This window comes from Dreissena polymorpha, chromosome 3, assembly GCF_020536995.1.
Source record: "Dreissena polymorpha isolate Duluth1 chromosome 3, UMN_Dpol_1.0, whole genome shotgun sequence".
Taxonomy (NCBI): Eukaryota; Metazoa; Mollusca; class Bivalvia; order Myida; family Dreissenidae; genus Dreissena; species Dreissena polymorpha.
The window spans coordinates 61,146,847-61,163,167 of NC_068357.1; the positions used below are offsets into that span (position 1 = coordinate 61,146,847).

At 36.2% G+C, this 16,321-nt stretch overlaps 2 protein-coding genes across 2 annotated transcripts; both read left to right on the forward strand.

Moving 5' to 3' along the window:
- The first annotated feature begins 7,434 nt into the window (after window positions 1-7,434).
- On the forward strand, window positions 7,435-10,306 carry LOC127874409 (uncharacterized). Its single transcript, XM_052418720.1, has 4 exons — window positions 7,435-7,550; window positions 8,478-8,644; window positions 9,231-9,481; window positions 9,678-10,306. The coding sequence occupies exons 1-4, from the start codon at window positions 7,495-7,497 to the stop codon at window positions 9,765-9,767; spliced, it is 564 nt and encodes a 187-aa protein (XP_052274680.1). The 5' UTR covers window positions 7,435-7,494; the 3' UTR covers window positions 9,768-10,306.
- A 4,939-nt stretch (window positions 10,307-15,245) lies between these two features.
- On the forward strand, window positions 15,246-15,917 carry LOC127872265 (uncharacterized). The gene has a single exon (XM_052415596.1). The coding sequence runs from the start codon at window positions 15,246-15,248 to the stop codon at window positions 15,915-15,917; it is 672 nt and encodes a 223-aa protein (XP_052271556.1).
- Window positions 15,918-16,321: the final 404 nt, after the last annotated feature.

The following is a 16,321-nucleotide window of genomic DNA, read 5'->3' on the forward strand; positions in this document are numbered from 1 at the left end:
TATATACGAAATGATTCATAATGCAAGCGATTTGCTTTTGAGTTGAATTTTTCAGAATGTTGTTCCGCTGGCATAACATTTTTGTTTTGGGTCTGTAAATAAGATTTTTTTTGAAATGCAAGCGATTAGCTTTTGAGTAGAAATGTTTAGAATTTTGTTCCGCTGGCGTAACATTTGGGTCTGTGAATAAGAAATGATTCGAAATGAGAGTGAGTCGCTTTTGAGTTAAAATGTTCATAATTTTGTTCCGCTGGCATAACATTTTTAGTTTGGGTTTGTAAACATAATTTTTTTTAAATGCAAGCGCTTCGTTTTTTAATTGAAATGTTCGAATTTTGTTCCCCTGGCATAATATTTTAACTTCATGTCCGTAAATAATTAATGATTCGAAATGCAAGCGATTTGCTTTTGAGTTGAAATGTTTATAACGTTGTACCGGTGGCATAACATTTGGGTCTGTCAATAAGAAATGATTCGAAATGAGAGTTAGTCGCTTTGGGCTGAAATGTTCAGAATTTTGTTCCGCTGGCATAACAATTTTAGTTCTGGTCTGTAAATAAGGAATGATTCAAAATTCAAGCGATTTGCTTTTGAGTTGAAATGTTTAGAAGTTTGTTCCGCTGGCATAACATTTTTAGATCGGGTCTGTAAATAAGTAAAGAAATTGACATTCAAATGCAAGCAATTTGCTTTTGAGTTGACATATTAAGAATTTCTCCCGCTGGCATAACATTTTTATATTGGGTCTGTAAATAAGTAATGATTTGAAAGTTCAAATGCAAGCGATTTGCTTTTGAGTTGAAATGTTTGGAAATTTATTTCGCTTGCATAACATTTTGAGTTCGGGTTTGAAGATAAGAAATGATTCGAAATGCAAGCGCTTTTGAGTTGAATGTTTGGAATTTTTATCTGCTGGCATAACATTATGTGTCATTCTTCAGTAAATTAGCGTGTCGATTTCATGATTTTTTTCAGAAGTAACAGATAAATAGTTACAAATAAATGAGTTTGTTATTTTAAAAAAAATTGGAAAATACCCCCTTTTAATTGGGATTCATGGAAAATCCCTTTTTTTTTAAATAACCATTTATAAGCTTTAAAAGGGAGATAATTTCTAAACCTGCAAAATGATATTTTGAATTTTTATTTCAAAGCGGCGCAATGGGGGGCATTGTGTTTCTGACAAACACATCTCTTGTTTCAATTTGTCAACTGTGAACAAGTCGTTTTAAAGAAAACTCTGATAAGACGCGCAACTGTGTGACACATATAAGCACTAAAAAACCTATCACCACAACAATGGACTTTAAGAAGAACATTTACTCGTTTTCCACTTAAGTACAAATGTATACGCTTCGCTCATACACTAGTCAATGGCTTAAGATTTAATACTTTATTGAAACATCTACTAAAGTACCGAGAAATTCCATGTCCAAACCTGATCTGAAACAAACATAAAACTATTCATAATTGAATGAAGTATATTGATTTAGTTATATGTGAAGGCCATTGTGGTATTTAAAGTGACTTGTATACACATTGAATGTCAACATATCATACCGTTTGCGTATGGCGCTGACAGTGAGTTTCCGTCATGCAGCTCCAAAAACCAGGTTGGCAGTTATAATTGTGCCAACGTCGAAACTCTGTGAAGAACAATCAGTTTTAAGTGGTCGATGTACTATTGTTTTACATAGCTATACTTTCATATCTATATTTCAGACATAAAATAATCTTTTGTCTATGAACTACGTTAATATTGAATTGATTTAATGATCAATTAAATTGTTGATTTATTGATTAATTTATTTACAATTTCTGCTTGTTTGTCAGTAATGTATGCATACAACGGAGCTTATATATGTCTGGATAGTAATGCTATGGGAGTTTCTGTTGGATGTGTGAGAGAAACCGCGGTAATGATTTCTATACAAAAACTTCTAACAAAACGATATCACTTAAATAATATATAATAAATAACATTAAATAATTTATCATACTAATGCACGTCAAGTATGGTCAAACCTTAAAATAGAACATAAGATTCGATGAAGGCGACGTTGACAGAGTCTCGGAGCAGTTCATGTTGTTGCCATTGCGATAGGATGACGTCAGAAACAGGTGAATGGAACCAACGAAATTCAAGTCAATCTATGGGATAGAATAAGACTGGCAGTTGGTGTCCAAGTAATCTGCAAAAAAATCCGATTTGTCAAATAAATCGTTGACAGTTCTTTGTGGTCGGCAGTTCTTTATAATGTATGCGCTTAAAACTAAAATTATGTGCAAATACGTAATATGTGTTCCGTGTTGACTATGTTGCCATCTCAGATGTACACGATGAAAGCAGCGAATTAAAAGTCTACTGCGAGATTTTAGGTCGACCATTTCGCATGAGGTCGTATTGAGAAAAATGAGTAAAATACGTTGCTTACAAATAGTTGAAACACACGATTCACTTACTTTTGAGGGGTGATACTGGAGCCAAGCAATACGTGTACGACAGTGTTCCAACCACAGTGTTTTTTTTTAATTTACTGATAATATGGGCCCGAAAATAAAGACCATTAATGTACAAATCTATTATAATTTCGTAAAACGGTTTATTAGAATGCTACAATTTAAGCCAGACAGACGGGCGAATGTTTTACGACGGGCGTCATATTTTCTCCAGTAGTATTGTGTGCAAACAATTACGCTCTTCGATGATATATTTGGTCAACAAATTTTTTTTTTAATTGACATACTTATACTTTGTGATTAGAGTGATATCCTTGGTTATAGACGATTTACTGTATTGTTCGAATTAAGGCTGTGCTACCCTACAGGTAGAACTAAAATGTGGCTGACGTTGCTGACGCCGTTTTGCCCAATTACGTTAAAAAAAGTAGGTTGTTTGCATAACTTTTTAAAGTATTCCAGGTTGAGTTTCCGATCATTTTTGTAAAATTCGATCATATACACTAAATTAACTATTAACGCAGCGATAATGTTGGCTACATCTGCTAATTTTCGCTTAATTAAACTTAAATAAACGAAAATAGCTTTACAAATCTGTTTAAAAGAGATTGCAAAGAGTTTTTCGTGTCATCGAGTTTTCTTTTTAAGTGGGAAATGGGCAAAAGATAACGAAAACAGTTTTGCCGACCTGCATTTTCCTTATTGACCTCACCTGCAAAAGGTCAGTCACGGGCTAGATTTCCAATGAAACTCACAACACATTATCTCCAACATAATACTATTCGTATTGTAAGTGTTATAATATAACTATCGTGCGTTAACACGGAAAACACGTTTAAGTATTCGATACAATTCAAAACGCTTATATGAATATTGAAATCCGAAGAAACTGAGGAAAAACTAAGAAACTTACAGTCTTGAATAGCATGGGTCCCTCCGATGGACAATATCAACAGCAACAGGATGATCTTCATGGTTTTATCGTATACTTAAACACAAATAAAAAAAATAGTAACACTATAACAACAGTAGATATTATTTTAAAACGTATCTGCCTGATCAGTGTCGGCTATATCTAGAGACACACCGATGTTATGTTTACATTACTACCTTTTGGTTATCTCAGGGTCATATGATAGTTGTTATAGTAAGTTGCGTAGCTTTTGGTTGTATGGCGAAACACTGCGGCCTTGCATACGTCGAACGTAAGCGTAGCATTTGAAACAAATTGGAGACCAGATATATCTTCGTTTATGTAAATAAACAAATGTATGAAATTTGTGGAGGTATTATTCGAAACATAACTCAAGTGTGACACTTGAATATCGATTGATTTTGTGACACAAGTATTAAAAGCATGAAATAGTTTCTTGAGGTTGACTGTATGTGCGGCATTATTGTTTAATGTCAACTACGCAAGATCGTAGACGAACTGCTCCATAGTGGTACTTTGTGTATTCGCACTTTCGTCTTCAAGCGATTTATTTGTGAACAGCGACTATCTAATTCGTTCCCACGAGTTAGTGATCTCGTTCCCACGAGTTGTTGATCTCGTTCCCACGAGTAAGTGATCTTGTTCCCTCGAGTTATTGATCTCGACCCCACTCGTTATAATCTCGTCCCCACGAGATAGTGATCTCGTCCCCACGAGTTAGTGATCTCGTCCCAACGAGTAATTGATCTCGTCCCCACGAGATAGTGATCTCGTCCCCACGAAACAGTGATCGCTTCCCCACAAGTTAGCGATCTCGTCCCCACGAGTAGTGATCTCGTTCCCACAAGTTAGTGATCTCTTCCCCACGAGTTAGTGATCTCGTCCCCACGAGATAATGGTCTCGTCCCCACGAGTTAGCTATGTTGTTCACACGAGTTAGTAAGCTCGTCACCACGAGTTAGTGATCTCGTACCCACGAGTTAGCTATGTAATAAACCCGAGTTAGTGATATAGTTCCCACGAGTTAGTGATCTTGTCACTACGAGATAGTGATGTCGTCCTCACGAGTTGTACATGTCGTTCCCACGAGTTAGTGATCTCGCCCCGACGAGTTAGTGATCTCGGCCCCAAGAGTTAGTGACCTCGTTCCCACGAGTTATCTTTCTCGTCCCCACGAGTTAGTGATCTCGTTCCCATTAGTTAGTGATCTCTTCCCCACGACTTACTGATCTCGTTCCCACGAGTTAGTGATCTCGTTCCCACGAGTTATCAAGTTGGAACGTAATATATACAAACAAGCAAACGTTCCATCGGTGTCACCGTAGTTATTGGACTAACTCTAAGGTTAATCTTCGTGATATATAGGAAATGAAATCAAATTCAGTTATGTGTATTACAATCAATGCCATAGCTATTAACCTGTACAGTAAGTGAATGCTACTTTGGATCCATGAACCGTATACATACACAGAGCGAACAGTTTGAAATGAGTTTGGTATTGTGAAGATTCCGTTTTTTAAATGCCACCCCACACGAACAGCGCATGTTTGGTCATTGCACTTCTAGTATTAGTTGGAAAGGAAACGAACACTTGTTAGTTGATTTAAAAAAAAACAAGTTATGTTGGAATAAAGCGGGAAGTTAGTTAATAATAATACAATGCATTACAAGAAAGCGGGAAGGTAATGCACATGCGTTTAATCGTAGAGGGGGGGGGGGGTATTTCGCGGCTGATAAAATAGCATCGTCTGCGCAGTTTGATATGAGCCGCGCTCTGAAAAAAGCGGGTTAAATGCAAGTGCGTAAAGTGTTGTCCCAGATTAGCCTGTGCAGTCTGCACAGGCTTATCAGGGACAACACTTTCCACTTTTATTGTTTTTCCGTTTGAAAGAAGACTTTTCTTGACGAAAACTGAGTTTAGGCGGAAAGTGTCGTCTCTGATGAGCAAGTGCGGACTGTACAGGCTAATCAGGGACGACACTTTATGAACATGTATTAAACCCCCTTTTCTCAGAGCACGGCTCATATACTTTTTCAATTATATGCAGTTGTAAGCTTACCAGAAGTTGTGTTCAATAATGTCTATTTATCGGGAAATACATTTACCATGATTTTTTGGTGTTTTCAAGTTTAACAAATTGAGACTTAAGAAAGAGCAAGTTAGCTTTTCTTCGGTAGGGGGTGCGGAAAATAAAAGCTAGTTCTATGTATGTGGACGTTTTTCATTAATTGTCAAGATACCCGGTACGCGTTTTAATGACATAGATTGCAGATCTTTCATAAGTAATATCTTTGTAAAGGTAAAGTACAACAAAAAAGTAATACACATTAAACAACCATATTTAATATTCTAAGTAAATGCAAATTAAAGTATACTTTTTCTCTGCAACGAAGTGATGTTTGTGAGATATTTTAGTTGCTAGAGCGATAAGATTAACACTCATTCCATTTCCCCCAGGTATTTGATGCTCTATAAAATACTAGTAATTAATAAATTTGTTGTAATAATTTATTTAAGTGTCTTGTGCAATAGTTGCATTTGCTATTTTTGTATGAATGTCGTGTATTTTCATCCAAAGTCATTTATCGATTAGGAATATTTTTCAATTTTTCTCATATGACATTTTTCTGATTTTCATATCTTTAAATTAGATAATATATTATAAATATTTATATAAATAGACAATGTCTGACAGCAGTATAGCAAAATGTATTTTCTAGTAAAACCCTACCCATTTTTTTCAATGATTTTATGGTATGATACTTAAAATGAAAATACATAACATTTAACTCATCGACGTTTCTGTTTTACTTTCAAACGACGAAGAAAATGTTTTAGTCATTTACATAATGATTAAACAATCTTGTTATTTTCAAAAGTGAGCACCCTTAACTCGTAATGAACAACTGATAAGTGACTCAATACTTGAATATTGAAATCTTGGTTAAAACATTTCATAAGACATTAATAAAACAATCGTTACACGCGTATACAAATATAGAATCCACAAACGTTTCAACACAAAAATGGAAGAGGTGTATATATTATATTTTTTAAAAGATTAAAGATTGAAGATATTAAAGATGTTAAAAGGTCATATTTCGTGACCAAATTTCCATTCGCTGTCAGAAAACAGATTAACCTATAATCATGACAAATATCTTGGTAACTTATATTTGATATATTTAGACGAGAACACTACACTGCTGACATATCAACATACTTAAGTGTAAAATTTAACTAGCTTAATCGGTATTATTACTTTTGAAAGTTATCCGCTACAGTTTAAAAAAACCAAAATGTATTGTGCCAATAAACTAATAGAGCCAAAGGTCAATAGCGTGTATCACATAATTGGCTTATTACGATCGGTATATGTATTAATATATTTACCACGTCCGGAAGTAAATCAAGGAAGATAATTGACGCGTACAGTAACGGAATCCGGATAGTGCCATCTATAATCTCGCCCTTCTTTCGTCATGGGCGTCACACGACACACGAAGCGATACACGATATATTGCGCGGTACTCAAAGCGTGTGTTGCTTCGTGTGTCGCGCAAAATATCGTGTGTCGCATTGAGTATCGCGCAAAATAATGTGTGTCGCTTCGTGTGTCGCAAACAATATCGTGTATCGCTTTGTGTGTCGTGTGTCGCCCTTGATGAAAGAAGGTTGAGATTATAGATGGCACTATCCGGATTCCGTATACAGTAGCATCAAAAGTCGGTTCTAATAAACTTCACTTTCCAGTTCGGCATACTGTCGACCTAAATGGCAATTTTATGAAAACGACAAAAGTAAAATTGATGCTCAGATTTGAATTGATTTATAGCTGTATAGACTTAAAATTTATTAAAATTATATGATGTATTGAAAGTAAATGTTTGATGTCATAAAACGAGAAATAAACGGGAAAAGATATATTATATACAACAGCAAGTATTATAATAACTGTATATTTATTTTTAACCAATGCGACGTCATGTCAGTATTTACCGCGAATGGGCGGAAGTTGACGTCGTCATGTTAACGTAGCAACGTCAAAAAGTCTATTGTTGACAAACTATTCAAACGCTTTCAAAGCTCTCTTAGAAAAATGAGAAATTTGCAGGAAATTGAGGAAGGCTATTGCCAGAATGTGGCAGACTCCATGTATGTAATACGTGATATCTATTCGTGCATAACCATTGCATTATTTTCTAGGTTTATTCAGTATAATCGTTATTTTCATTAAACGTTGTCGGGTGGGGTAAGACAATAATAAATAAAAAATATGTTATCCCACAAAATATTCGATGTATTGCCTTATACATATAATGAATCATTTCTTAAATTTTCTCATTTCTTTTTACTTAATACAACAAAATACATATTAGACACGCGTGTATATATTTGACGGGGTTTTCTACACATAAATGCCCAAACAATTCTTCTGTCGCTCTAAGACTTATTAGACTCTTTAATGTGCATCGGTGATCAACCTCCATAGCACCGGTCAGTTGAATAATTTCATGGCGTCCGTAAATACAGCGCTTACAGTTGAAGAAAGTTCAGAGCGTCCGTAAACATTGCGCTTTTTCTCACAAGCAATTGAACCGGATCGTGTTAGGGTCCCATCTTTTATGACTTAATAACTGAACATACACTTAAACGCGTCTTTATTGAAAATGAACAATTAAATTTGTTTAACAAACGAACACATTAAGGGCGGGTTAATCAATATTTTATTTTCTCCATATCTTATCCCAGTCAAATACACTAATCGAATTGCGAATTAACGCATATAACTGTACTCCTCTCTCTCTCTCTCTCTCTCTCTCTCTCGCTCTCTCTCTCTCTCCTCTGCTCTATCTCTGCTCTCTCTCTCTCTCTCTCTCTCTCCTCTCTCTCTCTCTCTCTCTCTCCCTCTCTCTCTCTCTTTCAAACGAGCTTCATGTCCGTGCAGAAATTAATAAGACTATCAGTTTAGTGGCCAATCACGTCACATGTTTGAGTTTTTTCAATAGCATTTTAACATCAAAATAACATTCCGTATGTATACATAAATATTAATTCGTGTCCCATTATTTTATTTTATAGGAAAGCACAATGCATCCTACCGAATGATGCTGATGTTCTTGAGGTTCTGAACTTTCCAACTGAATTTGACTTACTTTCTCTCTCGCCTGACCCTGAGCGTGACCTTGATGTGGTCAGCCAACCGGTAGATTGTGCTGTGAATCTCTCTGGTCCAAACTCTAGCTCAGGTTTTTTCCTGTCTTTTACTTCTACTTACTTTGTCTTTTAACATAATGCTACTGTTACATGATCATATAATGCAATAGCAGTAGTAGTAATAGTTTTAGCAGCAGAAGCAGCAGCATTAGTTGTAATAGTAGTTGTGATAGTAATTAAAGTATAAGTATTCGTTTAAGTAGCAGTAGCAGTAACAGCAGCAGCAGGAGGAGGAGGAGTCGAAGGAGGAGTAGTTAAATGTGCATTTACATTTGCATTTCTTTTGCTAATGCTATTACGACTGATACTGTTAGTACTACTACTGATACTAATACTGATGGTACTTTTGCTAATGTTACATCCACGATCGTGTATGGTGTTGTTGCTGCTACTACGTTTATAGCTATTATTGCCGCTTGTGCTTTTTACCTCTACTTATATCAATGATATTATTGGTGCTTTTATTCCTATTGCTTCTGCTACCATGCATCTTACTTCGTCGACAACTATAACAACAACAACTGCAATCACTGTTTTCATATACCGTACTACCGGTATAATTGTAAATGATCATCATAAGATCCTGCTTATAAATTATTATTTTCCTAATTGTGACAGGTGTTCCGTGCGCAGAGGAAGATGTGTCTGATTCGGTTGATCTGCTCGAGGAAGATCTCGTGCTTTCCGACTCGGACAGCGATTTCGATGATAACGTCACTGATGATGTCACTATATGGTCGCACGAGTCGGTTGCTGCCTCGTTCCTAGCAGCCACTTCCGGTTACAGCTCTGATTCTGAGAGTGACTCTGAGGACACGGTTGTGACAAGACGCAAGTCGGCTACATTGCCTCGACGAAACAAAGACAGGGTAAGTTTAAAAAAACAACAAAAAAAACGTTAAATATGCAACAACAACACTTTATCTTTAAAGGAAAATAATTTAGACCCTATTCCAAACTGGATTATTGTTTTAATTCAATAATAGGAACCGAGCTACTACCAGAAATCGAAAGTATGTCCAATGGTTCCCAGTATTATAATTTGCTCATTGATTTATGTTGTAGAAATCGTGTCCGATGATGATCTCTCTGATGACGAAGGTTGTGATTTTACCGACAAACGCCGCCGGCGAAGGCGACGCTACAACCGCCTGAAAAAGGAACGTACGGACTCCACACAGTCCGCCAATAAGAGATCGTTAAGTCCTGAGTCCGGTACTTCTATGGAGGACACCAGCTCTAATGAGAGCGAGTCAGGCGACTTGTCTAGCTCTGACTCGGACAGTGACGATTCGTTATTAGAGTCATCTAGCGACTTGGATCCTGGAAGCTGCAGCTGTAGCGACTCGGACTCTGGAAGTTGCAGCAGGAACGGTTAAACCATAACAGCAATACTTAAATATATCATAAAACTAAAGAACTTGAAAAGGATGATAATTACTTCTTTAGAACGTAGTTAATTATCAGCTTTAAATTGTTGTTGTTTCATTTGGCATCTACTTGCTAGAATTTGGTTACTAGAATTTCTCCCGTGATGTTTCTCGAGTTCATTATTTCTACATGGAGATTATTTAAACATTATAGTGTTTTGATGTACGTGTTTTTTAAATAGAAACTTTAATAGCCTTTGAGGTTATGGCAGAAGCGATGAATGGAAACTTCCTATTTACCATGTAATGCCTATTTATAGTAATATGTTGGGTGATCGAAGAAATGACGCTTTAAAATTAAAATGTTCATGGCTTGATAACAAATACTGTAAAAGCATTTATATTCGTCGGCGTTAAATTTCGTATTTTTTCGAAAAATAACTGTTTTCGTGAACACGTAAATTTGTTGATTTCTGACTTTGGAAAAAAGGAAAATTTGCGTCGGTCATTTCCCAATGTGTTTTTTTAACTCGTGGATCGGTCACTCTACGCAATCAAAGAACATTAATGTCACACGAGTAATGCTGATTTAAAAGTATAAGTCTTAAGAACGACATCAATTAAAATTTATAACTTGCAGCTGTATGCTCGATTGCTTAAGAAATACATCAATGTATTTGAACTTATATGTAACTGTACCAATGCAGTCTAAAAAGAGTTAAATCTATATCATCTGGTGTGCGTATAGACGGTACACTAAATCCTCAGTCAAAAGCAATACATACTGTCGCGATGTATCGCACACTTGACCAGTTAAAATGTCAAAGACACGTCTGACACATTAAATCGTAAAAAAGGCATCATATCTACAGTACATTTTACAATCTCAGGAATTACGTTTAGAATCAATGAACTTAAAGGCATAAATGTAATTGATTTTCGTTTCATAACCACTTGTTTATTAATAGACCGGTTAAAATACATACATACACTTGAGATGTTTTTGGCACTCGTTCAATGAAATCCAAACGATTTTTAAGCATTTCATGTTTGAGCGATCTTTGATCTTTTCGGTAAACGTATTTCGAAAATTTCCTTTCATATATGGCAATTAAACAACTATTTATGAAACATGTATTTTATCCAAACGAGCGTACATGAATAGCGCCGCGTCATGCATCAATAGCTCCCATACCATATGCGGCCAGCATAGCTGCATACCAGCGTGTGTAATCGCGCATTTAAAAGCTACGCTGTCCACCAACAATTCTGCATTTATTTCATTTCAAATTAAATACCTCGTCATGAACACAGCACAATCTTTGTTAAACATCATGATGGTGTTGAAAGTGGATATTAATGGTTTCTTTTCAACGCGTATTTATTCATCTAACGACCGAATGGGAAGGACATAAAGTTATCATTGAAATTGTTAAACATGATCCATGTATTCGTCTTTCAGATAGGAGGTGGAGTAGTAATAAAGGCTACTCCTGCATTGCAATCATCACCAACAAAGCCCTCCTTTCACTTCAAAAAGAAAAACAATGTCATATCGACATCATCAATTTTATGTGTAATACTGAGACCATAATTAAGTCTTACCAATCTATTACTATAACACTGACTATGCTTATGGGTTATTGAGATTTTGTTTGGAAAGTCTCTGAAATTGGGTAAGTTTGCCATCATCAAAAACACATTACCGAGTATAAACGGTGATATTTAATACACTTGTACTATTTGGACATTTTACCGAATCGACAAATAAATAATAATAAAATGTATCTATCTACCATGCATTTCGTTTTTAAACTTATATAATGATTCGAGATCACTCATATATTGATGCGTATGTGAAAGTAGTAACATTCAAAGTAATTATTCTGGTGTTTATTTGTTTTTGCATTATAATATAAGCTCAATCTTTTAATATGTGATAAACACCGATTATGTTATGTTACTAACATAATTCTATGACGTCATTAAAGAATAATAGTAGAGCTACCAGCATGACACGTAAACTAGTAGCGAATCCGGATGATCGTATATGAATATTGAATACAGTGTGTATTGTTAGCAGAAAATCGATACATATAATATTAAAAGCTGGTATTACGTGTCTGGGGCTTTATCTGGAAGTTAACTAAAGGTAAGATTACACTAATTCCAATTCCCATAGGGTCCTTTGATAAAACAGCCACTTTCAAAGCATTTGTCTTGCATTGCCTATACATCATTTTTACGAGTATGGTATCAATTATTTTAAAGATGGATCTGTCCTCTTTCAATAATTGCAATAAAACGGTACCATCTCGCAAGTTCTAAGAAAGAAAAATTTGCCCAAATGCAAGCACCCTCGGAAGCCGGAATTTCAGCAGTCCGATTTCGACAAAAGAAAAGTGCTTCAATAGACGCATCCGAAACGTTCATCTTTCAATGTTGCCCACCAAACCATGCACCAAGATGTTGCAGGCACACACAAAACAGTATCCAGATTAAGTTTGCAAATCCAGATTATTTGCAAACTTATTTTTTGTATTTATTGAACAATTGTTATGAAATTTTGCATATTTGTAGGGGGCATTGAGTACATACATATAATTGAAAAAAAAGAGTTAAAATGTTTTTGGAAAGTAGAGTTATTTGATGATAAAGTTGCCATCCCCCGTTGGATCCCAACGGGGGTTTGGCTCCCCAGTTAAGAATTGCAATTCTCCAACAGGTGTTTTTTCCAGACGGGAGAATTTTACCTATATTTTACAAAAAATGTAATTTAAATATTATGCTTTGTTTTCTGTTTCAATGTTTACAAATACACATGTTTAAGTTATAATTGTAAGAAATATGTACTTTAATAAGAAAATAAAGTGTTTGTAGATTTTCTTCACCCGTGGGGTTTTGACGGGGGATCCCGTCCATCTCCCATATCCATTAAATTCCAACGGGGTTTTCACGGGGGACCCCGTCAATCCCCCATTTAAATTAAACCCCAATGGGTGTTTGACGGGGGATCCCCGTTTAACTCCAATTTATAAAGAACTCCAATGGGAGTTTGACCAGAGAAGGGGGGGGATCAGACTTCAATAAACAGTTTATACCCATTGCAATATATTCCATTGTATAAAGAGTAAAAGACACCAAACTTTATTAAATAATTGATGTTTTCTTTTTAAGGTGTCAAAATCAATTTATAATTTTTGAATTTTCTTAACTCGGTACGTTACGTTGAATAAAATGTCTTTTTGAAAGAGATTAGACCCACATATTGCTATTTCTGGAAAGATGAATTTAAAACGTTCCATAATTTTGAAAGACTGTATAAATAATATAGTGACTTATCTCGAAAATATATTACATTTACCTTTTGATAATCCAAACGTTGCTTTTATCCATTTCTGTGATGATAAATACAATCCAGAAAGACAATAACATTGGAAACATACTTTTTGCCATTCGGAATTGTATTATTGTGTTGTTTATTCCCCTTAAACAGTTTTTGAAGTTTTTTGCTCGAAATTTTTAGTCCGTCTATAATGCGTATATGACTCATTTTCGCGAATATGAAGGAAACGAACGAATATGATCGAATATTTACAATATTGATGCTTTTTCTGCAATGTTTTTATCAACAAATTACAGTTTAATTTAAAATACAATTAAGACTGTTAACATAAATAGAGCAATTCTCTAGCCATTATCATGTTTCGAACTCTAAAGTCATGTTCGCGAATATCAACATTGTTTTTAGGCTATACAATAACCACGACGACTCCACAATACAAGGTTTACAGTCAACTCGTACCTAAGTCAACTCGCACGGTAGTCAACTCGCACGTTGTTTGGTCAACTCGCACGGAAGTCAACTCGTACCTAAAAGTCAACTCGCACGGTAGTGAAACTATTGATGTGTTGATGGGTTCTGAATGAGTTATTTATGCATAAACACAATGAGAAATACTTTCAGAGTTTAGTTCAATACTTTTTATTGCAATATTTTCAAAAAATAACACATTTTTTTAACAAATTGTGTTTACACCAGGTTACATTATCGGCACATTATAACAGACAGTAAACGTACTTTTTAAAATATATTTTTTAAACTATTATTTTTATTAAAATATTTGAAACACACATTGTCAAAGCTTTATCATGTACACTGTGGTATAGCTTGCACTGGCCACGCCTACTTGCAGGACACGCCTACGGCATGAATGCCTCTTTGATAGCATGTTCAGAGACAGACTGTTTTGTATGCTTGACGAGTACGGATGTAAATAAAACCAGTATAACCTTCAATGGTGTTTGTTCCTTAAATGGAGTTCCTTTAATGGTGCTAACTAGTGTATTCTGTAGATGAAACACTACAATTGGCGACGAGGATATTAAACGTTCAATTACATTGTCTTCAATGATGGAAAAAGAAAACGACTATTTGCCCCGATTCGATGTGCATGGTGAACCGTCGGGATTAGCGGCAAAGTGGAAACGTTGGTTTCGAGCGTTTGAACTGTATGTTGTCGGGAAAGGAATTAAAGACAATGACCGTAAACATGCATTGTTGCTTCACATGGCTGGCATGGAAGTGCAGGATGTATTCTATACTTTGCCGGAAGGAGAGGGAGCAAACGTTTATGCTAGAGCCGTCGATGCGCTAAGCAAGCATTTCGCGCCACAATCGAATGTTCTTTACGAAAGACATATGTTCCGGAAGTTAGATCAGTCGCCGACAAAATCCGTAGATCAATATATCACACGGTTGCGACAGAAAGCAGAGACGTGTGCATTTGAGAACACAGATGAGCAAATTAGAGATCAGGTGATTGAGAAGTGCATTTCAAGTGAATTAAGACGGAAACTTCTGCAAAAAGGACGGGATTTAACCCTGACAGAATTGCGTTCCATAGCGAGAACTTTAGAAAATGCTGAACATCAGGCAAAATGCATTGAGCAAAGCCCACAGTCGGTAAACACAACAACAAGCCGAACAACAAAAGGTACGTTTGCACGGAAAAATCGTATTCAAAATGACGTTCAATGTTTTAAATGTGGGAAACGTGGTCACATTGCAAAAGACAGCACGTGCCCAGCGCGTGGAAAGCACTGCAATAAGTGTGGCAAGATAGGACATTTTGCGATTAAATGCCGATCGGGTGAAAAGTCGAAAAAGAAACCGCCTACTGTGCGTCAAGTTGTGGACACAACTGATGACTGACAGTTCACGTTTACTGTACAAAATAAGTACCCGACAGCAACATCGATAATGGTCGAAATTGGTGGTGTACAAATAAAGGCGATCATTGATTCCGGTTCCAGCTGCAACATTGTGGATAGGAAAACGTGGGAGTGCTTGAAACGAAATGACATAAAATGCAGGGACGAGCCAAGGAAAACAGAACTGTATGCCTATGGATCTAAGGAACCACTGAAGACTGCTGGTGTATTTTGGTCAACGATTGTTTACAAGGGTGTAGCGGTAGATGACGCAGAATTTGTTGTCATTGAGGGATCTGGACAGTCCTTATTAAGCTGTGATACAGCTATGCGACTTGGCGTACTTAAAATAGTGCGTCAAATGGAAACCCCGGGAATATCGGATGTTGTTAATAATTACAACGAATTATTTACGGGACTTGGAAAACTGAAAGGTTATCAACTTGAAGTGCCCATTGACCAGGCTGTAACACCTGTAGTGCAACCGACCAGACGCGTGCCATATCAGTTACGAGAGAAGTTGGAAGCTAAAATCAAAGAATTACTCGACACAGATGTCATTGAACCCGTAAGTGGACCGTCGAAGTGGGTGTCCCCTCTCGTCATAATACCAAAGAATGATGGCGACATTCGACTTTGCGTTGACATGAGGCAGGCAAACAGAGCCATACAAAGGGTATCCAATACCAACAGTGGACGAAGTGTTGCAGGAAATGAATAACAGCAAGTATTTCAGCAAACTGGACATTAAAAACGCGTATCATCAAATTGAACTGTCCCCAGAATCACGAGAAATCACGACGTTTACAACACACAGTGGACTTTTCAGGTATAAACGTTTAATGTTTGGAATAACATGTGCTCCAGAGATGAACCAGATGATTTTGCAACAAACATTGCAAGGCTGTGAGGGTGTTAACAGCATTGCCGATGACATTATTGTCCATACTGCAACGAAAGAACAACATGATAAATGTTTAAATAATGTGCTATGTGTATTGAGAGACAAAGGTTTTACACTTAACAAGGAAAAATGTCAATTTTACATGAATAAGTTAGTGTTTATGGGTCATGAGCTGTCTGAGAGAGAGATAGTGGCAACGCAGGTCAAGGTCGATGCTGTAG